At 41.5% G+C, this 26865-nt stretch overlaps 1 protein-coding gene across 1 annotated transcript in view; it reads left to right on the forward strand.

Moving 5' to 3' along the window:
- Nucleotides 1-26865, forward strand: part of ZNF407 (zinc finger protein 407) — a 514700-nt gene that overhangs the window by 42774 nt on the left and 445061 nt on the right. Inside the window, exons 2-3 of the mRNA XM_083187749.1 lie at nucleotides 54-4047; nucleotides 23931-24045. Of these exons, the coding sequence (XP_083043875.1) occupies nucleotides 93-4047; nucleotides 23931-24045 (4070 nt within the window). The 5' untranslated portion in view covers nucleotides 54-92. The remainder of the gene's footprint in view (nucleotides 1-53; nucleotides 4048-23930; nucleotides 24046-26865) is intronic.

The following is a 26865-nucleotide window of genomic DNA, read 5'->3' on the forward strand; positions in this document are numbered from 1 at the left end:
CTGCTACTTTACTTTTATATGTACTTTAATCTCTGTTTTCTTTATTTTGTCAGGTTCTTAATCATCCGTGGACATTTTATAAGTCTTTAAAAATGGAGCAGGAAAAGTGTCAAGAAGGCCTTTCTGTAGCAGAGGAAACCGTTACTGTGGAGGAGGAGGAGGAGGATAGGAAGACTAACATTAGTAAGGAGGATCACTTGACTCAAAGTCTCAGAGAGTCAAATTGTGAAAGCACTAAAAGATCACTTTCACAGTCCTCTAATACAAGTGAGGAATTTGAAAACTCCTTGCCGGCAAAACGAATAAAGCATGAGACAGAAGTGTCTATTCTAATCAGTAATTGTAATGAAAATTTGCCTTGTTCACATACAAATCCAACTGAAACAACAGAGAAAAATGAAAGGGATTTGATCCCCAGTAAAGTCAATTCACCACCCTGTTCAGAAGCACAATCTGCAAATATCCAAGAAGAACACAGCGATCACAGAGCGATGCACCCATCTGAAAAACGTATTGATTGCGCTGTTGAGAATGGTGCTGAGGAGACTATAAAAAATGCAGGAGATTCCCTTTGCACTGGTGATGGGTTAAGTAAGAATGTTGATGACCAAAAACTTGGTGTTACTTCAGTAAACACTATGAAGGGTCCTCCAGCTGAGATCAAAACACAAAGCAGGGTCTTATATTGTGATAAATGTGAGTTCCAATGTTTGAATGAAGAGCTTCTGCTTGCTCACGTTAGCGATGCAGCTCATCCTGAAAGTAAAGGTTCTCTGAAAGAAAAGGAAACAAGAAAAAGAAGTAGTGACAAAAAAACGAAACTGAAAATCGGTAAAGGTGTAATAAAGCGATCTAATCCTTCCCCTGCTAATGCTGTTTACACTGAATTGTCATCAAGCAAGGATAATATGAGGAGTTTCTCAGCACCAGTGACCTCACCATGCATAGGTGAAGACAAAGTGCTGAACTCTGGTTCCACATTGGGCAGTTCTGAGAAGAAGCTTAAGAGAAGGTTGAAGAAGAATAGCAAAACCTTAAAATATGTCAGGGAAAAGTCTGCCATAGAAAAATATGTAAAAATGTCAGAAACTATTAGCAAAATAATAGCCAAAAGAAAGCACAACAGGAGAAAACACCAGGGAACATGTTTATTTAGACGCCAATATGGTTTTAAGCATTTGAAAAAGCACTTGCAGATGATGAGTGTTAATAAAAAAGGCAGAATTAAAGATCAGATTGGACACTTAAAAGAATATTTAAAACCACCTATAGAAACATTACCTATATGTTCAACAGCAACAGTGGAATCATTACAAACGTCAAATACTACTCCTCAGATTGTGATTAAAGACATACAAAGTACTTGTGCGTTACCTTCTTCTGCGTTTAGAATAGTACATTCTGTGCAACCTATGGAGCAGTATGGTTGTGTATACTGTAAAAGCTTTGTTAACACCAAAGAGAACATGTTTCTTCATTTTTGGAGGGCACATGCAAAGCTAATGCAGTTTTACTGTCAAGGATGTGGATATTCATGTGTGACAAGAGGGGACTTTGAAAAGCACTGCCAAAGTGAGGAACATAAGAAAGGAAGTGTGTTATTAAATTGCTACCTGTGTGGGCTAGATGCTTCACATGAATCAACCTTCAAAATTCACATGCGTGCCAAACACAAGATGTACTATCATTGCAGTGTTTGCAATGTTTACTTCAAATCAAATGATGACCGTTTGCACCATGAAACGGCAGAGGAGCACATCTGGGAGCACAGTCAAAGCCGAGTTCGCTCTGCTGAGTGCAAATTCCAAGTAAAGATCAATTTTCCCGATGCTCATCCTCCAGAAGATATAAGTAGTGCTCCTGATAGTACAGTCGAAGTAACCATAGAGGATAATGTACCAGTTCAAGTTAAAAAGCCTCAGTTTCAGTGCAGAAAGTGTTTCTATAAGACAAGATCATCAAGCGTCTTGACAAGACACGTCAAGCTGTACCATGCACATGATTATCACTTTTTATGCAAGGCTTGCAATATTTACACAATGCATAAGGAAGGCATGGAAAGACACATAAAAAGAAGCAAACATATTGAAAATGCCAAGAAAAACAACATTGGGCTTCTTTTTGAGGAATGTATAGAAAAGGTTTCATTTGATGGAGTTACAGAGCCTGCCATGTTACCAAAAGCTAATCCCCAGTGTGAGGACTTCCAAGCTGCACATACAAGCGTTGAGACGAGTACATCTTCCACTGGAGAATCATTGTGTTCTAAGCACGTCCCAAGTCAAACAGACCCCATTCTTACAAATACACCGAAAAGGGGCCGACCAAAGGGTAATCTCTCTATCTCATGCACTCACTGTGGACTTATGGCATCTAGTGTAACAAACCTTAAAGTGCATATTAGGAGAAGGCATACACATCAATACAACTATAAATGCAAGGTGTGTAATTATGACACTGTAACAAAAGGTGATATGGAACGCCATTGTATAACCAAGAAGCATAAAAACCGTGTAGCAGAGCAGAAGATCAGCCAACAGAAAACAGACATTGTGGTTACCACCGATGGCACAAAGTTTGAAGCTGCTATTAAGAAAAAAGGAAATGTAGCTACTATTACTAATGAACATGTTTATGTTGGTATATCAAACCTTTCCCCCCACTCTCTGAAGGAACAAGCTTTAAATACTGGTAATTCAGCTACTCCACAAATAGAAACCTCTTTGTGTGAGTCTATCCACAAAGTTGTAAAAGACAATCTTGGCCAGATGGGATGCGTTAATGTCGGTAATAATAAATGTGTTTATTGTGATTTTGTTGGTGACTCTGCATCTCTAGCAATGCATATGAGACATACACATGGAAAGGAATTTGAATACTACTGTAAGGCATGTGATTACTATGCTTTAACACACATTGAAATGATCACACATGCATCAAGTGAGAAACATAAAATCAACCATCAGTCTCCTCAATCCAGTACTTTGCTTGTGGACACAGTGGATTGTGATATACAGAGTTTGCCAGAGAGTGTTTCTAAAGCATCAGTTCACGAAAAATTAAGGGAAGGGTTAGTAGAATGTGATCAGAACCCTCAGTCAGATATGAGCAATTGCCACTCTTTGACGGAAAATAGCAATACAATTGTGGCTGTTTCCAAAATGTCAGTTGAATCTGAGCTCGTGGAAAGTAGTGAAGTTCTAAAGCAGACCTCAGACAAAAACCCTGCTTTACTGGTAAATGAGGGAAGGGAAGCTAATGTTGCAGTGGACCTTCTGGCACAGGCATGCACTGTTAAAGGAAGTGCAGAGGCTGAACAAAAAGAGAAGTCTGATGGAAATCATGAAGCAGGTGGCGCTCAACCATTGGTGACTGAAGGAGGAGCTGGAGATTTCTGTAGTGCAGTTAACGCAAGTACTGGTATAACCAATGAACATTTTTTTGACTCTTCAATTGTTAAACTCAAAATTGTGTGCGACGAACCCTCAGCTAACCATACAACCAGAGCAAGTAAGATTGTTGACCCTGAACCTAAAATACTTGAACCACAGCTTCTAAAAAAGAAGAAAACCAATGGCAATAAATGTGATTCAAACCGCATACGTTGTGATGACTGTGGTTTTCTGGCAGATGGGCTCAGTGGGTTAAATGTTCACATTTCCATGAAACATCCAGTGAAAGAAAAACACTTCCATTGCTTACTATGTGGTAAATCTTTTTTTACTGAAAGTAACCTCCATCAGCACTTGGCTAGCATTGGTCACAAAAAGAACGAACTGGCCAGCTTTGAAGAACTACCTGAAGGAGGGGGAACATTTAAATGTGTGAAATGCACAGAGCCTTTTGACTCTGAACAAAGCTTATTTATTCACATCAAGGAACAGCATGAAGAACTGCTTAGAGAAGTGAACAAATATATTGAGGAGGACACAGAGCAAATAAACCGGGAGAGAGAAGAAAATCAGGGAAACATCTGCAAGTTTTGTGGGAAGATATGTAAAAGCAGCAATTCCATGGCATTCCTGGCTCATATTCGCACTCACACAGGTACAGTACATCTAATATGCTACTATTTATATTGTGTATGGACAATAATAAGAAAATAATACACCTAGCATCAGGAGTGCATAGATCTTGCCGTAATACGCCATGCTCCACGAGATGCCTGGCAGGAGTGAGCTGACTCTTCCCTGGCAACTCTGCATCCAGGGAACGGCAGGCATCCTTTTTTTTTTTTTTTTATTAAATGTTTTATTCACATCACTATGCATATATGTACACATACTTTTAATCAGCAAAAGCTGCTTGTTCGTCCTATACACAGAAATGTGAATAAGGGTCATTTTATTGGGAAAGTTTTATGAAACCGCATGGCGTGACAAGAAAGGCTGTTTATTGTTAATGCAGCAAGGATGTAGGAGGACACATCCATGTACGTTTTCTTAATTTTTGCATAAAATAATGACTGCTAATTTAAATTATATTTTAAGTTATTTTACATATTTTCACAAAAGTAAATAACTTAATACTACATTGACATCCATTTTGACAATAAAGTAGAGTAAGCTGGATGTACAGTATGCCTAAAGAGTGCATCTTGCACAGCAACCTAGGTAGAGATTTACATTTGCACAGTGTATGGGTCTGTTCTATTTTATTTCTAAACTAAATAAATAATTGTATAGCAAAGTGGTACTGCAACATGTAATTAGAATAAGGATATCTTCTTGGATTCAATGTAATATGGGCCCTATGTCAGACCCACTGCCCTCCAAACATCCAACTGTCCAACTTGTCTGTCCAAATAAAATGTTGCCCTACAACGTAACCAACTTTTCCTCACACCAGCTGGCCAGCCTACTTTTTCAGTAGATTAGTCAACTTCTTTCGAACTTGTGATGTCACATAACTAGGTGGAAAATGTTTCCCTACTTCTGCATCTTTAGATATAATATGGGAAGCAGTTAACATCCCGGTGGGTGGGATGCTGACAGTCAGAATACCATCCTAACTTGTGGCCAGAAGAACTGAGCTGGAATCTCAACATCGATCAGGATACTGGCAAGTATGCAGGGGCGGATTAGGTTTAGGCACTAGATTTAGGGTTAGGGGGCGAGATGTACTAAACTTGAAAAGTGATAAAATGGAGAGTGATAAACCACCAACCAATCAGCTACCTGTTATTTTTCAAACTCAGCCTGTAACATGGCAGTTATGAGCGGATTGGCTGTAGTTTAGCATTCTCCATTTTTATCAGTTTTCAAGCTTAGTACATCTGGCCCAGTCTGGGAGGAGTGGGGTTGGTTTAGGCCAGGCATGTCCAACGTTGGCCCTCCAGATGTTGTGAAACTACACATCCCAGCATGCTTTGCAATAGTTTTAGCATTCTCTAATAGCAAAACTGTGGCAAAGCATGCTGGGATGTGTAGTTTCACAACATCTGGAGGGCCAACATTGGACATGCCTGGTTTAGGCGATTAGAAGGGAGAGGTTAGGGTTAGGCTGCGGGGCAGATAGGATGCTGGCAGTCAGAAAAACAACACTGGAATCTTAACTAGAAGGCTGGTGCTGGAATACCGACATCGATGAGGTGGCCTATGTAGTGGGGCTCTGTGCGGAGTGCCAATAAGGTGTTTGGTGTTAATAGGTACATGATCACAGTGGGGTAATTGTGTAATGACGAACTGGGTGGGGACTGAGTTTGCTAAGAATAGCTGGATACATAATTGTAATGGGGGATTATTTATTTATTTATTATTTATTTATTAACAGTTTCTTATATAGCGCACACAGATTCCGCAGCGCTTTACAGAGCATAGTTATAATCAAAAACACATAACAAATTACAGTACAAGACAGTTTAGTACATGGTTAATACGGATAGTTGCATCAGGGGACAGGACACTGAAGCAATCATCAGGGTGGCAGAGGTTTATATATTCTAAGAAAGACACATGAGGAGAGAGGGCCCTGCTCGTGAGAGCTTACATTCTAAAGGGGAGGGATAGACAGACAGGGGTGACACAGAAGGTAAAGAAGTGAGCTTAAACAGTAGGTAAGGATAAGCGATGGTCAGGTTTTATGCAGGAGGGTGGGAAGATGACAGCTTAGTCTTTGATATTTTAAGTCTAAAAAAGCGCTGGGTCATCCAAGAGTAGACAGCAGAGAGACAGTTAGAGATATGAGTGAGGATAGAGGGAGAGAGATCATGAGAGGAGAGGTAGATTTCACTGTTATCAGCATAGATGTGATAGTGGAAGTTGAGTGAGCACATAAGCTCACCCAGAGAGGATGTATAGAGAAAGAGGACACCTACTATCAATGGAAGAGCAGGAGAGGTGAGGTCATTAGAGGTACAGCTGGTCATTTTCCAAACAGACAGTGCAAGTACAAGCTTTAACAGTGATAGTTAAAGTTGTTTGCAAATGTAAAATGCTGATGTTATAGTTGAATTGCCAGATTAAGCAGCCAGGAGTAGTGTGAATGAATTTAACTCACTCAAAGTAGACTTTGGTTTCTCCGTTGTTGTTTTGTCCTTCAGTTTCACTTTGGTTTAACTCTGGTATAACGCTGTAGTTATGAATCAGTTTTCCCACTTTAATAACGGCCCACTTCAATCTAGGCCCACAGATAAAATCGGCCCACAGCCTATCCGGCCACAGCCGTATGCAATGACTACTTAAGTACTCTAACAATGCATGAGTTCCCAATTCCCAATAATTGGAATCCACTCGTTTAGTCCCCACCCCCTACAACACATAGCAATAAAAGTGGCTTAGAAAAACAAAACTAGCATTCCAGGATTCTATATATCACCTAGAATAAAAAGAAATTCCTCCCTACACACATGCTAGGTACTGTTGTAAAGTACACAGAGGAGATGTTCAGTGTGTTACCTAGAAGTACAAATCAATCCCACACAATAGATGTAATGCTCTGCAGTACAGAGGAGATGTTCAGTGTGTTACCTAGAAGTACAAATCAATCCCACACAATAGATGTAATGCTCTGCAGTACAGAGGAGATGTTCAGTGTGTTACCTAGAAGTACAAATCAATCCCACACAATAGATGTAATGCTCTGCAGTACAGAGGAGATGTTCAGTGTGTTACCTAGAAGTACAAATCAATCCCACACAATAGATGTAATGCTCTGCAGTACAGAGGAGATGTTCAGTGTGTTACCTAGAAGTACAAATCAATCCCACACAATAGATGTAATGCTCTGCAGTACAGAGGAGATGTTCAGTGTGTTACCTAGAAGTACAAATCAATCCCACACAATAGATGTAATGCTCTGCAGTACAGAGGAGATGTTCAGTGTGTTACATACGCATGCTGCACGGAAGCCTCCTTTCGCTTTCTCCCGCAGCTCAAGCTCAGATTATGCACTGTGCATAAATAACCGGCTGTATTGAGGACCACAGCAGCTCTGATCCCCCTGCTTCCCTGCTGCCAGTTATCCAGGCCTTCCAGGTGAGACAGCCCTTGCAGTGAGGAGCATCAGGATGGTAAAAAAGTAGATCGACTCAGCCAGTCAGCGTGAACTATAGATGGCGCAGCTCCCGTCGGAGCTGCTCCTGGTGATAGAATCACCAGCCACCACCATCCGCCGGAAGGGGGCGCGTGCAAACGAGACGCTTGCGTACCCCATTCAGACAGAGCACTCAGCCGACCTCTGCAGCTCTCCCGATGCTTCCCTCAATCCCTGCCCATCTCCATGAAGCAGAGATGGGCAGGGTAATCGCTCCCCACTGCCGTGTTGTCGGGGATGCACGTGCGTGTGAGATGCTCACGCATCCCATCAGATGGAGCGCCTCTCAGCCAGCGAACGCCAATTAAGGGAATCTGTCGATTCCCAGAGCTGGCTGAAAGGGGCTCCATAATAATAAGATCAGGTGGTAGCTAAAATTAGTAGGAGAAGGTCAGAGGCAGCCAATGCATTTTTTCAATAGAGATATGAATTGAAACACGTTTGTGCAGCCTTTGACCTTCACCTACTAAGTTTAGCTACCTCCTGGTCTTTTATATATATCACTGAGTGGCTAAATTATTATGACCACTTGACACTTATACGCAGATCGGCCATAACTTCATGTTGTTGCCGGTAGAGGGTGAGATAACTATAAAAAGGGAATGCAGGGCAAGTGAAGCATCAATTGCACTGTGTTGCTTGCGAAGAAATGGTAAAAAAAATCATGATTTAACTGAGTTTGAACATGGGATGATTGTAGGCGCTCGAACCGTCAGAACCATATCAGCAAAATGGCTGCACTTGTGAAGTATTCAAGAGCAGCAGTTATTAATGATTACAGAGAGTGGACTACCAAGCAGAAAACTGTGTCAACATCAGGCTTGTGGTCATCACAGGCTACTGAATGCTTGATCTGAAAGGAGACTTGTCAGAGTTGTCCAGTCCAACAGAAGAGCACCAGTACATCAAATTGCGGGGCATCTTAATCAAGGAGCAACTGCGAAGGTCTCTGAACGAACTGTTCACCGTACATTACACCATATAGGCTATAGAAGCCGACAACCTGTTCGAAAAGCCTCTACTGTCTGCCTTGAACAAGAGCAGACGTCTCCAGTTCGCAAAGGAGCACAAGGATTGGCCAGTAGATGACTGGAAAAGGGTCATGTGGTCAGATTATTCGCATTTTCAATTACACCATGCAGATGGCAGGGTGTGACTATGGAGAAAACAGCTCGAAAGCATGTACCCCAACTGCATTGCCACAACACTTCAAGCTGGTGGAGGCAATATTATGGTTTGGGGGATGTTTTCTTGGCATTGTATGGGTCCTTTGATTCCTGTGGAACAACGTCTGAATGGCCAAGGGTATTTGAGTGTTATCGCAAATGAAGTACATCCTGTTATGTTAATGGTGTACCCTGCCAGGGTTGGATACTTCCAGCTGGACAATGCTCCCTGTCATAAAGCTGGCATTGTCCGCAGATGGTTCGAAGAGCATGACTGAGACTTTACCTTGCTTAGTTGGCATGCACAATCACGAGATCTCAATCCAATTGAGAATCTGTGGGATGAGCTCGAACGGGCCATCGGGCAACTGGATCCAGTACCATCAAATCTTAAGGAATTGGAAAGTGCAGTTCATCGGATATGGTCTCAAATTCCTCATACCACCTAACAACATCTCATAGAGTCCATGGCAAGAAGAATCCATGCAGTATTAAGGGCAAAAGGTGGTCCAACATTGTATTGAGGAGGTAGTCATAATAATTTGGCCACTCAGTGTATATTCCCTCTTATTTTATCTTACATCTGCACCTTTTTAGAACAAATTTAGTTATTTTATTGGGATTTCTACATTTTATATTTACATCTAAAAATGTCTGTCCATATATGATTATAATAAAAAAATGTGTATAACAACATGTACGTACGTACATGTGTGTGTTCATTCTAGCACCCTGCAACTTTCAAAACCTTTGCAGTTCCTCTTTCCTGTCTTGGATGTCGTGGTCTACTTTGGTGCTATGAGCACCCTATGGTCTGTATCTATACACTGTGATACAGACCAAAGTCTCCTAAAAGCACCACAACAGAGAGCAACACCCCAGGCAGAAGAGAGGGACTGCATTGTTTTTGGCAGGTGTTGGGTGCTAGAATGAACACTATGTGGAAAAACACGAATGGCCGTATTTGTAGCCGTATACGGCCTTTGTAAATTCGTATTTCGTACGGCGATTCGTATTCTTTTTTTTTTTGTTTGTTTTGTAGGCGAATTCGGGAATACAAATGCATACGCCATTGAAGACTATGAATGGAATTCACCATTCATTGGAATGGTGATTCCAAATTTACTACCAGGCCGTATTTAAAATACTGCCGTTATTTGACCCAAAAATACTCTTCTCTGTGAAAAAAATAAAGAATAAATTAATAATAAATAATAGAGCCGATCCTGGTTTGTAGGAATACAGGGGGCAAACAGGTACTTGTGTATTATAGCGGCGCCCCCTATTTCCATCGCGCAATGTTTTAATCGCATCGCATCGCATTGCATGCCATGCACCCGATGGCATGCGATGCGACGCGATTTTTGCCCCCTATATGATGAAAGATTGTATAAGCACCCTAAAGGGTGCTTTTAAGCACCGTAATGGGTGCTTACAATGTTAAATGCACCCCCACACCACCCCCCCACTATAAACGTGAACCCGAAGCGTGGCGAGCGCAGCGAGCCCGCGAGGGCCGGCGGTACGCGTCCTCTGACCTTTTCATACCCCACTATCCACGTCGGCGTGGAGTTGAGAATAAAAAGTGTGGGGAGCCACCGAGCCCGAAGCGTGGCGAGCGCAGCGAGCCCCGTGAGGGGACGCGGATACCTTCACAGGTATCGGAGTCCCCTCGCGGCCTTCACAGGTATCTGCTTCCCCTCGCGGGGCTCGCTGCGCTCGCCACGCTTCGGGCTCGGTGGCTCCCCACACTTTCTATTCTCAACTTCACGCCGACGTGGATAGTGGGGGTATGAAAAGGTCGGAGGACGCGTACCGCCGCCCCTCGCGGGCTCGCTGCGCTCGCCACGCTTCGGGTTCACGTTTATAGTGGGGGGGGGGGGTGCATTTAACATTGTAAGCACCCATTAGGGTGCTTATACAATGTTTAATCGCATCGCATCGCATTGTATGCCATATACAATGTCATACAATTTTAAAATTGTATGGCATTGTACAATATCGCGCGATATCGCGTCGCATCGCATACCATCGTATGCCTTATGGTATGCGATGGGCGCCGCCAAAATACACAAGTACCGGCAAACAAGTTGGGGTCACCAAATACGAATGCGAATGGATACAAATGGCTACAACATCGGAAAATACAAATTGGGTGAATAGGGAAGATTAGTAAATTTGCCCTATTCACGTATTAGTTTTTTGACGGAATATGGCTGATGCCGGTTGTATGAATTAAGTGTAAATATGATGATACCGTGTGTTGTGCAGAGGCTAGATGTACAGTATTACCACATTATTTCAGATATTTAGAAAAACAGCAGATCTACTATAAAATAAAATATTTCCTTTGCTCATCAAAAACATATAGATATGTATAAGTTATAATTTCCATTACTTGTAGATATCATACAGTGATTTCAAATGTTAATATTTGGGACCTGGTTTGAGGACCTATATAAGCCCTCATAAGCCAGATAAAAGTGAATAAAATGAGAGCGGAGATGCTAATGGAGTTCTCTTTAGAATTCTTTATGCCAATGTCTGGTCAAGACATGTTGCTTATAATTGATGTGTCCATTACTTGAATTCTCTTGTAATTATAGTCAATAAGTCTTGTAAATGTGTTAAAGCTCACTAAAAGCATACAAATTCAAGAACAGAGTAAGGCTAATAATTTAAAATAATCAATGTAGGCATTTCAGCACTTAATTTCCCTTGTGTGTTGATAGCTGATCATTCTTAATCCATTAAGATTTATTTAGTCGTTTACAATGCAAAATAGGTTTGCACTGGTCACTTGTGCCATTTGAAAATGTCCACCAGGTTAAGTGCAGAATGTAGTCCATTATTCTTCCTTGACTATATGTATTAATTGCATTTAAAATCAAGTTAATGTGTATGTGAAAGTGAGGTAACTATCAATATATGACAGAGCAACCTTACTTCTATAAGTTACATCATTGATTGTAACATTTAGTAAAAGTTAGCATACTTTCTACATAATTTGTAGCGTTCCGTCAAATTTGCTTTAATTGCTTTTTGAAATGGCACATCAAGCGAGAGCTGGCAGGTTTTCTGCAAATTCCTATATATTAAACACTAAGGCATTCCTTTTGTTAATAAGGTTATGTGTAAGTTAAACCACACCACTTTTTTTTTCTTTTTTTTTTGAACCAGGAGAATTTGATATGTAAATAGGTTTAGCAAGATTTTACTGATTGTTTTCAATGGGTATAGAGGTCAGTTATGTGCTTCAGTATGTAGTTCTATTTGATTTGGTATAATAGATATACAGGGTAAATTTACTAAGGCTTCTAAAAATGAAAATTAGTGATGTTGCCTATAGCCAGTGGGGGGGGGGGGGGGGGGGGGGGAGAGAAAGGGTACTTTTTACCCGGGCGCGGGTATGCTGGGATGGCCTGGGTCTCGCTCCTCCCTCCCTTGTTGCAGGGAGTCGGGCGATGACAGCCTCTCTCCCCAGCTCAGCACATGCCGTGTGCTGAGCTGGAGAGAGAGCCCGCTGCAGCAGCCTGTCATCTCTCTCCCTCTGTGTGTGAGATGAGGATACCGGCCCGCATGCCGCACAAATTATTTATTTATTTTCTTTAGGGGTGTGGCCACAACATACCCCATCCAGTGGCCACGCCCCCTCAATTCTTATCCATCCGGGATTGGTTTCAGTGTGAGCCCAGGTAACTGTAAGTAAGGTCTAAGACTTCATTTACTTGCCAGATTCTCAAGAGCTAGTGGTATCATATAGTAGCTGCTTACTTATCAGCGGTTTCTATACTTAAACCATACTAATTTTACCATTAGCAAGAAGACATTCTAAAAAAGCCTGATTCCGGTTCAGCCGGTCCCCGGAGTATTTGCTCCAGGGACTGTTTGCACTGCTCTGCGTATTTGACCATGTGCAGGGCCGCTGTGTGAATGCCTTTGGCGACTATCAAAGTCGCCGATGCCTTCGGAAGGGGGTGTGCGGGGGCTGGACTGTGGGGGCGCACAGTGTTTTGTGGGTGTCCCCATGAAAACACTGGCCATTCATGATGCCTGCCATGGATGGGTGGCTGACATCGCAGGACGTCAGCGCCCAACCTCTCTTCAGGAAATGAGTCAGTTGAAACATTTTAAATAAAAAAAAAAAAAAACTGCATCATAAATGACGCTTTCTAGTTTGTGTTCAATAGTATAATACCAGTTATAGTAATAAGTACATTTGCAGTGGCATCACCAGGGGGGTGCAGGTCATCTGGTAGTGGAGAAAGGTGGCCAGTGCATGGAGTAGGGAATCCTCCTTATGGTGTAATACTATGAATAGCAGCATATGGCTGTATGGTTGGGCAGTAATTCTTACCCTGGGGGTGATTCAGACCCGCTTGTTTCAGCCTGAATTCGCTACCCCATCCGATGTTTGTGGTTTGAGCATGAGCAATCGCCAGGCATTCACTCCAGGATGTGCGGGCAAGGGAAGGGTAAGCGACCATCGATTGCTTTTTTTCCCATTCTGCAGCATGCGAGTGGCTGTGTATGCGAATGCATCCGCTCGCATGCTAGTGAGGGTATTCGAGGGGGGGTGGGGCTTTCAGCGGGGCGGCAGGCTATTTTTACCTTCTTGCTAAGCAGCGAATACACGCAGGTCGGAATCGGGCCCCCAATTCCCATTCCACCCATTTCACTAGAAAGTGAGCGGAATACTGGAGGCTGACCTGCAATCCTAGGGTTTTAAATCTGCAATAGGAGAGACCATTGAAATACAACATTGAGTTATTGACACGGCTAGCCTGGAGAGGAAATGTGGCTGTGGGAGAGAGATTATAAACTCCAATTAATGATATATGTTTCTGGTAGAAGCAATTTTACTGTAAATTTACATATTTAATACTGAGCAGGGTATTTAAGGAAAGAGGATTTTCTGTCATTTAGTGAAATATTTTATACATCTCAGTGGAAAGGGTTTTTTTGTTGTCTTTTTACTCTCTACTGATTATTATTGTTATTAATATTATTTTTAATGACTGCAGATTGGTAAATGACCACCATGTTGCCAGTGAATATAAACATCAGCATTAGTGTTTCATTTACTTTCAAATTAACTCCTAGAAATAAATACAGTGAACACAGCGGGCTAGTTGACTAAAGCACTTCTATTCCGAGATTTCTGCATGCTGTGCTAATAGGCACAAACTTTCCCATTTTGGAGGCAGTTCACTACTTCCCTACAGTGAACGGTTTATGATCTTGACTATTGGAATTAAATGTGACCTAAATCATCAGTTTATTGAAAGTTCTTTCTCTTAGGGACTCATTCAATCAGCTACAAAGCAGCTAGTCACTAGGCAATCCGATAAAAACTCCCATTGAGACTGCTCTGGGAGTTGGGTGGTCTAATTTAGTGACTATGAAAGGCTGCTATAGGAAGAAAGGAAAGGTTTCCATACAGTGTTGTCATAGCACGTCCGCTGAGGGAAATCTCCATATGTACTGTATCATTAACATGTCTCTCTACACAGGATGCCCATATGCTGAAATCATTTTTTTACCTTTATGAAAAGCCATACAATGTCATTCCTTCATTACATTATAATACTATTAATAAACCCTGTGAAGGTGTTATCCATAGCACTAATCAGATTTTAGCTGACATGTATCTAGTTCATATTAGAAATGATAGCTAGAATCTAATTTGTTGTTATCAACACTTCCAGTTTTCCTTTTCTGAATTGTTAGCATAGCATATATTCTGGAGTATGTAAATTACTAATCGCTCATTGCCAGTATTAGCCTCTGTCTCCAGCTAACTTCCTCTACCTGTAGGTGTCGCTTTCTCTACCTGTAGGTGCCGCTTTCTCTACCTGTAGGTGTCTCCAAGTATGTTCCTTGTCCCCTTCTTTTCTCTCATTACATATCCCTCCTTGAAATTTGCATCATCTATAAGCTGATGACACTCAAATCTTCGGAACTGGGACAAGGGATCTACAGCAAAAAGATAGACAACCATTAGGTCAACACCATTAGTTTGTCAAGCAAGGTCGACATGCGGAAAGGTCGACCTGAAAAAAAGGTTGACACAAGCATTAGGTCAACAGTGTCTAGGTCGACCTAATGCTTGTCTGTCTATGTCGACAGTCAAAAGGTTGACATGGGGTTTTTCACTATTTTTTTTACCCGATTGTCGACAGAGTCGACATGGACACAGTTTGAAGTGCACCGCATCCCCTTGCATCGCTCACTGCGCTCACCATGTTTCAGACACGGTGCATCGCACCGCTTGGCACGCTATTTTATTCTCACACCACGCCCTAGTGGATGCTAGGGCATGAAATACCGCCTGTCGGCACATGACTCAAAAAACAGTGAAAAACCCCATGTCGATAATTAAAAGAGAATTGTAATAATAAACTTCTAAAACATTGCTGAATTTCAAATTATGTTACAGTACAGTACATATTGGCTATGGATATAACATTTTTGGCATTTTTTAGTCTATAAATTTTTATAACCTACATGCAGTACACATTTACCTAATTAAAAAAAACAATGTTTTAAATTATCTTATCTTGGCATATTTTACTTTATAAAAGGAGTTGCTATTTAAAAGTTATTCTGGGGATCAGTGGTGGAACTTGTGAGTGTTTGGCCTAGGTGCAAAATTATAATTTGGGCTCCAATCCAAATTCACAATATTCCACATAGCAGTGGATGGCATTAGTGGGCCCCTTATTCCCCATTGGGCCTTGGTGCAAAACACCTGGTGCACCAATGGTAGTTCCGCCTCTGCTGGGGTTACATACTCAAAGCTGGCCATACACCAAAAGATTTAGGGGGTATCCAATCCTGGGTCACGACAGCAGTGGCCCTGGCCTGTTTTAATTTTGCTTGACCGCAAATCGCCAGGCGGGATTCCCGCCTGCTGATCGTCAAAAGGGGGCCTGTCCACGTAATGACTGAGGATTGCAGAGATTTGTCTGTGATTGTGACAATTCACGGGCGTTCTCGTCAAAAACAGGCCCGGCAGCTTTTAAAGTCGGACCTGTCCTGTTGATTTTGCCTCTTCAATGCTTTCGGGAAAGACAGCCCGCCGCTATTTCCCTCGTCGGAGGATTTCCACCTTATTGTCCAAAGTAGCTTGTTGCAAAAAATAAATAAATCTGGCAATGTGTGACCAAATGATGACCATTTGTGCTGAAATGCCACAAAACTGACAACATTCAGATAAATTTCTCAACATCAAATTTGATCTATTGTGGGGGTTTTTTTCAGTCATTGGGAGCAAATTATCAATTGTCATTCGCACCCATATTTGACCAGAATTTTACCCAACCAGCCTGATTAGACAATAAATCTTTAGGTGTATGGTCAGTCAATGAAAAATGTTCATCCTGATTGAGACTAGCACTTGTTTCCCACTAATTGCTTTCCAAGCTCATTTGGATGTGAAGAGAATTGTGAATTACCAATGTGCCTGTAACTGACAGACTCGGGAATGTGTAATTGTGTAATAAAGGATTGTGATATGATTAATGGTTATGTCTATTCTGAGACATACTGCTTAGATTACTTAACACACAATAACCAATACATATCAGTCAGGTCAGGGGCCAGAATAAATACATGATTTTTTTGTTTTGTGTAACTGTATTTAGCCAATCAGGTGCCACTTTGTAATCCATACCTTGTTTCCCAGAATGGAAGTTGCTCTATTAATTTAGTGGCCCATCACAGGTGTGTGGATTTTAAAGGGGTTAATATAAACAAGAATAAAACAAAATAAATTCCTACAGCACACTCCAATAGCTCCAAAAATTAGACTTACATAATACATAATAATATAATACAGAGGACTCCCTTGCATTCATTTGCAAATACATGGTAAGCCACCAGCCATGTCAAGGCGTCTCTGCACTTCATTATGATAACTGCACTTTGGGTCATAAATTCATATATTTCAAAATTGAGTGCTAATCTAGAGGTGCCTCAGGATCCTCAAATATGGTACTAAAAGGATCCGTATACCCTCCAAGCTGCTGATCATACATAATATACTGATCATACATAAGATCAGTACAAATGTGTTCTCAAAATGGGCAAAACCATGTGCACTGCAGGTGGGGCAGATGTAACCTGTGCAGAGAGAGAGTTAAATTTGGGTGGGGTGTGTTGAAACTGAAATCTAAATTGCAGTGTAAAAATAATGCAGCCAGTATTTACCCTGCACAGAAACAAAATAACACACAAATCTAACTCTCTCTGCACATTTTACATCTGCCCCACCTGCAGTGCACATGGTTTTGCCCATTTTGAGAACAAATTTTATGATCAGATCTGAATAAGGGCCTAGGAGGGGGATGGTGATATTATTAAAGTACTGAGGTCAGAGCATGGAATGAGGTTACCTAAAGAGAGGAACGTTTTACAAACCTACTCTTTACAATTCAGGTTTCCCTTCATAATTGTTTGCTGAGTTTTTAAACTGCATCATCGTGGCTTTTGCAGTTTCTATTGACAGGATAAGTTAACAATTGCAATTCTTTATATGCAAGTGCTGTATTCACGTTTTAATTACTGATTGATGATTGTAAGTTCAATCTCTGGAATCCATAGCACCCCCTTTGGGAAAGCTGATAGGGTACAGCTGTGACCTCCTGTGAGGCAGGGATGTGGTTAGCAGCTCCTATCTATCAATAGACATCCTGATCCTGTCCATTGCAGGAGCAATACAAGACATTTATTGGCGCAGTGTATACAACTATACAATGCCGGGCCCATTCTCCCAATATCGAGACAACAGGCTAACAATTGTATAGGTGTGTATCCACTTTAAGAGTGGTTTCTTTCCTGTACATGGTAAGCAGCATGGGTCACCAAGTATCTAGAGCAGTTTCCATAAATTATTGAATTTTGGGCACAAAACTCATTGCCGACCATGGTAGAGATTGATGCACCTTAAGGCCCTTATTCTGGTTCACACACAAAGGCAAATTCCTTCTCAAATGGACAAAACCATGTGCTCTGCAGGTGGGGTAGATGTAACTTGTGCAGGGAGAATTATTGTCTTGCTCCTGCAATGGACGGGATCAGGATGTCTATTGATAGATTGGAGCGGCAAACCACATCCCTGCCTCACAGTGTAAATGCATGCAGTAGTTCTAGTGCTTGCTATGTTGTCCTTAAAAGAAACGGCAACAGTCACCAAGAGGATTTCTTGCATATGCTGTTCCCATTTCTGCACATGTTTATTCAGCTCAGAAATTAATGTCATATTACACTTCCAGGTAAAATCATAAACATCACATGAATAAATCTGTCGGCCGGATACTCCGTATCTATCGTTATGTTAGATGATGTGTTTGTTTAATAATCGTAATAAGTATTGAAGCCAAACTGCAGTTTTGTCAGTCTCCTTGTATGTCTACCCAGATATTCCTTGTCTATATTCATGATTTGCATTATCCCTTTTTACGCAGCGCAATGACAATTTAGAATGTCACTAAATTAATGATTAATTTAGTTTTATCTGCATCATTTAAATAAACTGAGGTTTCTCTATGTGATTGATGGGATGTGATTGCTGTTAGCTGCAGTCTCAACCTGCTTTTGACATTTAAACATATAAAGCTGACTAGATATAACCATTCAGGTGCTAAATATATTTTACATCTACTTCTGCTGCTAGAAATGGAAGTATTAAGAGATCTTGCCTCATTGTCATTGAACTGTGAAATATTCAACCTTGCCTGCTCGTGCTTGGTACTGTTGACTTTTTTATTTCTTTTAGAAGATTAAAATTAAATGCTTCATTTTTTCGTCTGCGTTTGGGAATTACATTGAAATTTAAGACTCTCAAATTTTACTGAGAATTTCAACAAACCATTCTTGGAGGATAGTCTTATTTCCAAGGACACCGCACAGAGCGCCATTGATCAAGCCTGATAGAGGGTAAATTCGGTGTTATCAAAGCCCTTGATGTATACTTATTAGAGGTTCTATATTTCAAACGTGGATTTCATGAAGTGAATGGAGCACTTCACTAAGCATAAGCTAAACATAATATGGAGCATACATAACTATATCAAAGTAATATTTAACAGCTTGGCATATTGTTCTGGGAATGGATTGCTATACAAAATGTGAATACATTTCACTTGTGCTTTTTTCCCCATTACTGTTCTTGAAGTGCTCTGTAACGATCAGCAAATCTAATCACATTTTGCAAACCACAGGAACTTTGACCTATCAAACTTGTACAGGGTGTTGATCCATTGCCCTTTTTACCTCCACTCTGCTGTAAAATAACCGGTTAATCACACCACTTCCATCTTGTTTCATATATCTGCTCCATGCTAGGCATCCAATAATAAAGTTTGTGCTTGAAATAAATAATAGCCAAAATGTCAATACTTCTAGTTTCCAGAATAATCATAAATTTTGGGCTATAAAACAGTCGTAAAGGCGTAATATTTTATCCACAGTATATTCACACATTGCATGTCATTACAATAGCAGAGTGATGAATCACCCTTGCTGGGTGACAGGAGAAATCTGAAATAACCAAGCCGATGTGGAATATTGGAACAGTGCTTTAGAAGCACAGTCATCCAGAAATGTTCTAAAGTTGACATTACTGTCCTGCATTTGTTGTTTTAATAGCTTAATTATTTTGTAGGTATGTTCGTTACAGTGTTTGTTTGTGTGTGTATCTCAGGCTCAGCTGGCAGTGAAGGAGGTTAAACTAGTTGAGATACAATGCAGCCGCAAGACTGCATACTTCTACAGTATATCTGTGTGTATATGTATATATGTATATATATTTGCAATCACAGTCCAGTTGCTGGTGTAATACCAGTCGTAGTGATAGTCAGAGTACAAAATCAGGGATACCTGCTGGGATGTACCCCTAGAAAGGTGCAAAGTTGAGAATAACTCCAAACCCACCAAATTCCAAACCACCTGGTCATTATCTAGCTCTTTCACCCACTTTTCTAGCAAGTCACCAGCCCACCATTTTCTGCAACTCCTTCCCCCCCCCCCCCCCCCAATTGGAATAGGTTTAACTTTACATGCCAACTCCCGTGGAATAAATGTAATATGTTTATTTTTCTTCTCTTTCTTTACATGTAACTCCAAGCAGGGGGTGGTTGAGGCCAGTCATCTCCATTGGCTTCTTTAAGACAAACAGCTAAAGGCCCATACACACTGGGCGACTTTGAGCTGAAAGTCGCTCAAAACAGCAGGTTTGAGCGGCTTTCAGCTCAAAGCCACCCAGTGTGTATGCCCCAGCGATGAGCAGTGAGCGCTGCTGTGCACTCCCGCATAATCGCCGGGAAAGCCATTCATCTGCTGGTCATACCAGACTTTGAGGATGGCTTTGCATAGCGCTGCACTATGCAAAGCCGTCGTCTCCCCACTGTTGGCGCCGGGCAGGGGGAAATCCACTCAGTGTGTATGTTCTGAGCGGCTTTCCCCCCAGCGATAAAGGCGATCATCGATGTCCATACACGTTGGGCATAGTCGCCCAGTGTGTATGGACCTTAAGGAATCATGTCACTATGGGACAGATTTATTTATCCTGGTGAAGTGATTAAGTGACAGATGATAACGCGCCAGCAAATCAGCTCCTAACTGTTATTTTTTCTCTCACCCAGCCTGTAACATGACAATTAGGATCTGATTGGCTGGTGTGCTATCACCAGTCACTTTATCACTTCACTAGGCTTAATACATTTGCCCCTGTGTGCCTAAACATTGCAGTGCATTCTCTGGTTTAATAGCTTTTTTTGCTAATAGCACTACAAATTCCCAGCATTGTTTTGCAGCCGGACCAGCGTATCGCCACAAATGAAATCCCCAGTAGGCCTATAACTAGTAATCACCAAGGAATGCAGCTCTCTAATCAGTGGCATACTCTTTTTAAACAAAACAATTGAACATTGTTGTTTTCTCCAAAATATACATTAGTGAATGAAAGAAAAATTAAATGAATGTGACCATGCTTATGTATTTTTTTATTTTCAGAATCCGCTTTATTGGCCAGCTATACTTGTCTATACTAGAGTTAGATTTGGAACAGTCAGGGTAGGAACAAGTAATACAGTGACAGTACATAGATAACATGTACATATATTCACTAAATGTATCCTGATGAGGGACACGGACATGGGGAACATATATTTACTGAGCTGTACAGCACCCAGGCAGCCATTCATCGGCGCCAGATAGCCAGATAGAAAGACAAGTAAAAAACAGTAGAGATAGAGAACACAACAGGGGAGACACTGGGTACATATTTTGGCTAGCAGTACAGCTAGCCAAAATATGGCTCAAGGCATTCTCAAATAAATTAATATAATATCAAAAACACATAATACCATATACTGACCACATGTATAATAATACTACTCACCATAATTAAAAATGTTCCAACTGCAATGGGTATCAAATATAATGACATGATTCACACCGTTATACTGTAATATGCTGGAGAGAGGTTAATGCATGCGGTACTGTATAGGGAAATGTATGGTGTTCTTACTTATTTTCCCTGTACCATAAACCAGAGGACTCAAATGTCAAAGCTGTTCCCACTAGATTTGATGCCGCAGTTATTTTAAGGCATAACCCTGTATTACTTTCAGGGCCACTACCCACTAGGATCCCAACTGACCAACTGGCACACTATGCAGAGCGAGCAGTCAGCAGGCTGTGCATTATGGGCCTGATTCAGAACTGTTTGCTAGGCTGCGTATACTCGGCAGCACCACCCCTCCGAGAGCCCACCTCCCCTGCTGCCTGTGCTACGGGCATCCCCTCAGATGCGGCCTTCGGTAACAAGTCATCCTGAACGCCTAGCATTTTCATTTGGATGCCCATAAAATGCTGAGCGTTCCCCTGATGCCGCCCCTCTACCTCCCTCAGTGAGTGTGATACTCGCCAAAGGCATTTTCACAGGGGTCTGAACATGCGCATATAGGCACAAATACGGACCCGTATGAATTGGCCCCTATGTCTGCACCTCCCAACCCAAACCTAGTTTTTATCTGTCTTAAAGCAATTGTTAGGAACGTCAGCTTCCCTGTATAACTCATTGTTAGTCACATTATGGACTGACTGCTCCGTAGTTTTAGAAACGTAATATTTATAATCACACACAGTACATTTATTCAGAACAGTGATGTGAAGATTATTTAGCAACTTGTCAAGAAATGCCCTGCACTGGCTAGTTCATGCGTATTCCAGTGCTTCCTGTACTACACGGTTATGTATTACTGCTTGGTGCATCCACTTGCTCTCTTTCCACCTTCTTCTATGGTATCTGGTCCTTGGGTCAACAGTGTCCAGGCCGACCTGTTGATCTAGACTTTGCATATTAGCTATTCCATGAACCTCTCCCCCACTTACAAAAGCTCATGTCCTTTCTACCTATGGAAGATATTTTACTTCTAGGAGTATATTTACTAAAATGCAGAGTTTTACAAGGGGAGATGTTGACCATAGCAACAAGTCCAATTCTACAGATTCTACTTGTTTCTGACCTCTTGCCTACTATTGCCCTACACCTCTGAAAACCTCTACAGATATGGACACACGTTCTAAGAAATAAAAGGGGCCCTTGCTTTTCTCTGAAGTAACTTTAAACTGATAAAAGTCATTGAGACACACTGCATTTAATTTTTCATTTAACAGAATATTTATAATAATAAAATTAAAATGCGCTGGTCAAAAATGACTGGATCATTACCCTAATATCACTGCAATCAAGCAATTTCTGGAACTCTCAATGAGACTTCTGCACCAGTCAACAGGAAGTTTGTCTACTCTTCCTTAGCACATTCCTAATTTAATGTTTTATTATCTTTTGTAAAGGCCCATACACACTGGGCAACTCTGAGCTAAAAGCTGCTCCATTTACTCATTTGAGTGTGTAGGCGGCCGTTCCCGCATCATCGCTGGCCCGGCTGCTCATCTTATGGTATTACCAGCAGATGAGCGACAGAGTGGACGGCTTTCCATCCAACCATTCCGTCCGATGGTTTTCCATGTAAAACCATCCCCCCCCCCCCCCCCGGGAAAATTGCCAATCTGCCCAGTTACTCTCCCTATCATCGGTTAGCCGGGAAAAATCGTTCAGAGTGTTAAAGGGTTCCAACAAATCTGTTCAGGCGATTTTGGATACCTTTGGAAAGGGTTGGGATCGTTGCGTCTACAGCAAGTTGGTCGACATGTCAATAGGTCGACACAAGCATTAGGTCAACCTAGAACCATGTTCACCTAACGGTGTAGACCCAACGCTTGCCGACCAACTTGCTGTAGACCCAATGACCGTATCCCTTTGGTAAATGAGCAATAGTTTATCTCTTATCACAGTTTGTTTCAATTTAATCACATCTGTGGAGGAATGAAGCATTGGCCCTAATTCAGACCCGCTCGGTCTGCAGCGAATTCGCTGCGGGACCAATGGTGCAGGTCTGCGCATGCGTATCGTGAATATACGCATAAGTGCAGACCGGATGTGCGAACACCTTTAGCAATTATCCCAGTCAGGAGGCTATCACACAGGGACACCCAGGGTTTATTGGGCATGCATACAAAACTGGTGGATGCACCCAGAGAAACGATGGGCTTCCCCATGCAAACGCACAGGGTGATCGGCTGACGTCAAATGACATAAGTGTATGCCCCCCTTTCAGCCACCTCTGGCCCAGATGCAAGTCGGATCACACTGAATTTTATCTGCGAGCCGGCAAAAATTATTTGATGGTTGGCATTTCCCTTTCCCACTTGTGTAAGGATGATAAGGGGAAATGTCTACACCCCTTTTAAAGTCCCAAATATTCTACTTGTTTCCCCTGCAGTAGATATCCCATTCTATCCGATAAACCAATGTCTGTGAAGGGTCTCTCCTGCATGCTAGTTCAACAGATTTTATTGAGTATATGGGATTTGTTGTAGTTCTTTCTACCCATTTAGTCTTTATAGTGCAGTGTATTTGTTGTAGTTCTTTCTACCCATTTAGTCTTTATAGTGCAGTGTAGTTACTGTATTGTTGCCGTTGGCAACTACCGTGTCACCCATTGCGGCACATGCTTGCCATATATTCTTCAAATGATTCATATGATATTTAGAACAATGCCAAGACAAATAAAAGACATTGCATAGTGCATAAGGTATTCAATGTAGATGCTATACTTGCATTGTTTTTTTAATTTAATTGTGTTTTAACCCTCTCTATAGGATCAAAGCCATTTAAGTGCAAGATATGTTACTTTGCTGCGGCACAACTTGGAGATGCCAGAAACCATGTAAAAAGACACCTTGGGATGAGAGAATACAAGTGTCATGTTTGTGGGTGAGTGAATGACTTGTACTGTTACTATAGATCACTCTGGAACACAAAAGCCAGAAAATGCTCATTGCTTTATAATCCTAGTCAGCGCTCACAATGGCTAACATTATGCATGCATACTCTGCTTTCATTGTAATGGTAAATTTCTTAAATACAGTTATGACATTTCTCTCCCACTCCTAATCCAGCATTGTAGATGGGTCTACAAGGTCAATGTGAACCTGTAATCTGTAAATTGCCTAAATTATAGGATGTTCATTCCAGTTGCCAGAGGACTATAAATTCCATGTACAGGCATCAAAACTATAAAACTTGTAAGGCGGATGTTTTTATTTGAGGTGCTGTTGTTTTATTCAAATGATTATTTTCCTTAGGTAGTTTGGTGACTTAACCATATAATGTAAAGAGTGCAGATTGTGTCTGCAAGATTAGTTTTATATTCTGGTTTTATTCCACCTTTGTTTGATTGTAGCATACCGCAGTTTTATTTTCCATTCAAAGTTTAATTTTCAGTGTTTAATTGTCCTTTCAAAATGTTGCATTTTATAGAAGGCTCTGAAAAGTTTGTAACAAACTAATTTCAAGGAAGTGTTTTATAGCGCCATGTGTATAGATATAATATAACACTTTCACATCGCCAAAATCACCTGGGTTATTGCAGGGTCAAGTTGCAGTGTGAAAGCATGAAATACCCCTTTCACAGCGACAACTAAATCCCAGGTTGTTGCACCACACTGAATAAATCGGGTCAACCTAATTGTCAATTCGAACCAAGGTATAAAAAGAGTTAAACCCGGGTCATCCCTTGTATAAGGGGCAAACTGGGTTTAGTGTGAAAGGGTCAGACCTAGGATCAAAATCCCTAGTTGGACCTGAGTTTGCGATGTAAAAGTGAAATCATTTGGGTTCAGCAACCTGGCATTTCAAACCGGGATTAAAGCAGGTTACACCCTGGTTGGGACCCAGGTCCATATGCAGTGTGAAAGGGTCTAACCTGAGTTATTCAACCTCGCAATCAGCAAAAGGTTCTGATTGACTGTTCCTGTGTCTCCCTTGATGATGTCCGCAGCTGGAGCCCTACACATACAGGCATCACCCTGCAGTCATCAAGAGAGCAGCATTTTAGTAGTTCAGCAGTGTCAGAGTAAATTGCCATGGCCAATTGGAAAAATGAGGAGGTGAGGGAGCTGTTGGGAATTGATGGGAAAGCTGAGACATGCAGGAAAATTGCAAGCACTGTCAAAGGTGTAATAGTGTACAAAAACATCACCAAGATTCTTCAATCTTGTGTCTTCCACAAGACATAGCCGAGACATAATGCTTTAAGCAATTCCCAACCCTCTCCTATTCTTTCCTTTTGACACCTCATCTTTGTGAGCCAGAAAAAGACCCAGTGCATGTCGACCTTAGCTGTGTCGACCCTATGACCCAAACCCCTGACAGATCTGCCCTGGCTCCATGCAGGACTGTCAGCACTCTCCCCCTGCTTTCTCCCCGTCAGCACTCTGCAGCAGTGGCCACAGCTACAGTATCAGCACTGATACTGCAGCTGCTGCTGACACGCTCCGTGGCGAGATGCCCACCACCCCCCAGATCCACCATTTTTATAGTCTAAGCCAGTGGTTCCCAAACTGTGTGCCGTGGCTCCCTGGGGTGCCTCGGGACACATGTAGGGGTGCCGCGGGTTGGTGGTCCAGGACCAACTCAAATTATGAATGGTTAATTATTTATGAGCAAAACCAGTGCTGGTGGCTGCCAATCATAGAATGTGTACAAACAGAAGCAAATCCTGCCCTTTACCACATAACTGCTGCTAAGAATCGCATATAAACCCAATCTACTTAATTTTTTTGGGACCTAGGGGTGCCGTGAAAAAAATTCTGATTCTCTAGGGTGCCGTGAATCAAAAAAGATTGGGAACCCCTGGTCTAAGCAGAATTGTCAGAAACAGACCCTAAACTTTTTGAATTAGCTTCCATTTCCGACCATAACAAAAAAACACGTGGATTGGTGAGTAATCACAACTGATTATAAGATTATGATGGCCATTATTGTTTTTGTAATGGAACCATGATTATTTGTAGAACAGGACATTATTATTTATATATTGGATGTACTCAATATTTATTTATTTATATATATAAGTGGAGCACTATATACTTGTGTTCCTAATGTGGTCAATATTATTAAACAAGGGAGCCAACTCGTGTATTGTCTCCATTCTCTCTCGTAGTGTAGGCCATCAGCTTTGCTAATGCCAAGTCCAATCCCAGTTGGTTTTCATGGGCACACAGTACCCTGTAATAGAACAGCTTCTGACTGAAGAATTGAGCAGTCCTGATAATTAGTGTTTAGTCATTTGCTAATCCAGGTGTTTAGTTTCTGTCATGTGAAAGGTTGTCAGCCAGTTCCACATCACTAGTAACACTCTGATATATACCAGAACCTCTCCACTCCTACAAAGCTGACCTTCCTTTAACCTGCCTTTGATCCAGCATACACAAGATCTTGCTTTGGACTAATAGTTACCTGTAGTGATATCTAAACAGCAGGTTCATGTTCACAGACTGAGCAGATGTTTCTCTTCTCTTTCCTCTGTTCCTCTTCTGTCAATGGCTTAAACCTTGTGGATAATTAAATAGCATGTTGCCAGCACTATCGGTTTGTCTTTAGATTGATTAAAACCATTTTTTTTCTGCTTTATTTTTGAAAATCTCCAGATGAGTGTCTGCAATGGGAACGCAGCACATGCTTACATGTAAGAAAGGGTCGAACAAATGCCAGGAGCCCAGTAGCTAAAATACTTACAAACTAGTTTCTGCA

The sequence above is a fragment of the Crinia signifera genome, chromosome 5, assembly GCF_055691185.1.
Source record: "Crinia signifera chromosome 5, ASM5569118v1, whole genome shotgun sequence".
Classification (NCBI taxonomy): domain Eukaryota; kingdom Metazoa; phylum Chordata; class Amphibia; order Anura; family Myobatrachidae; genus Crinia; species Crinia signifera.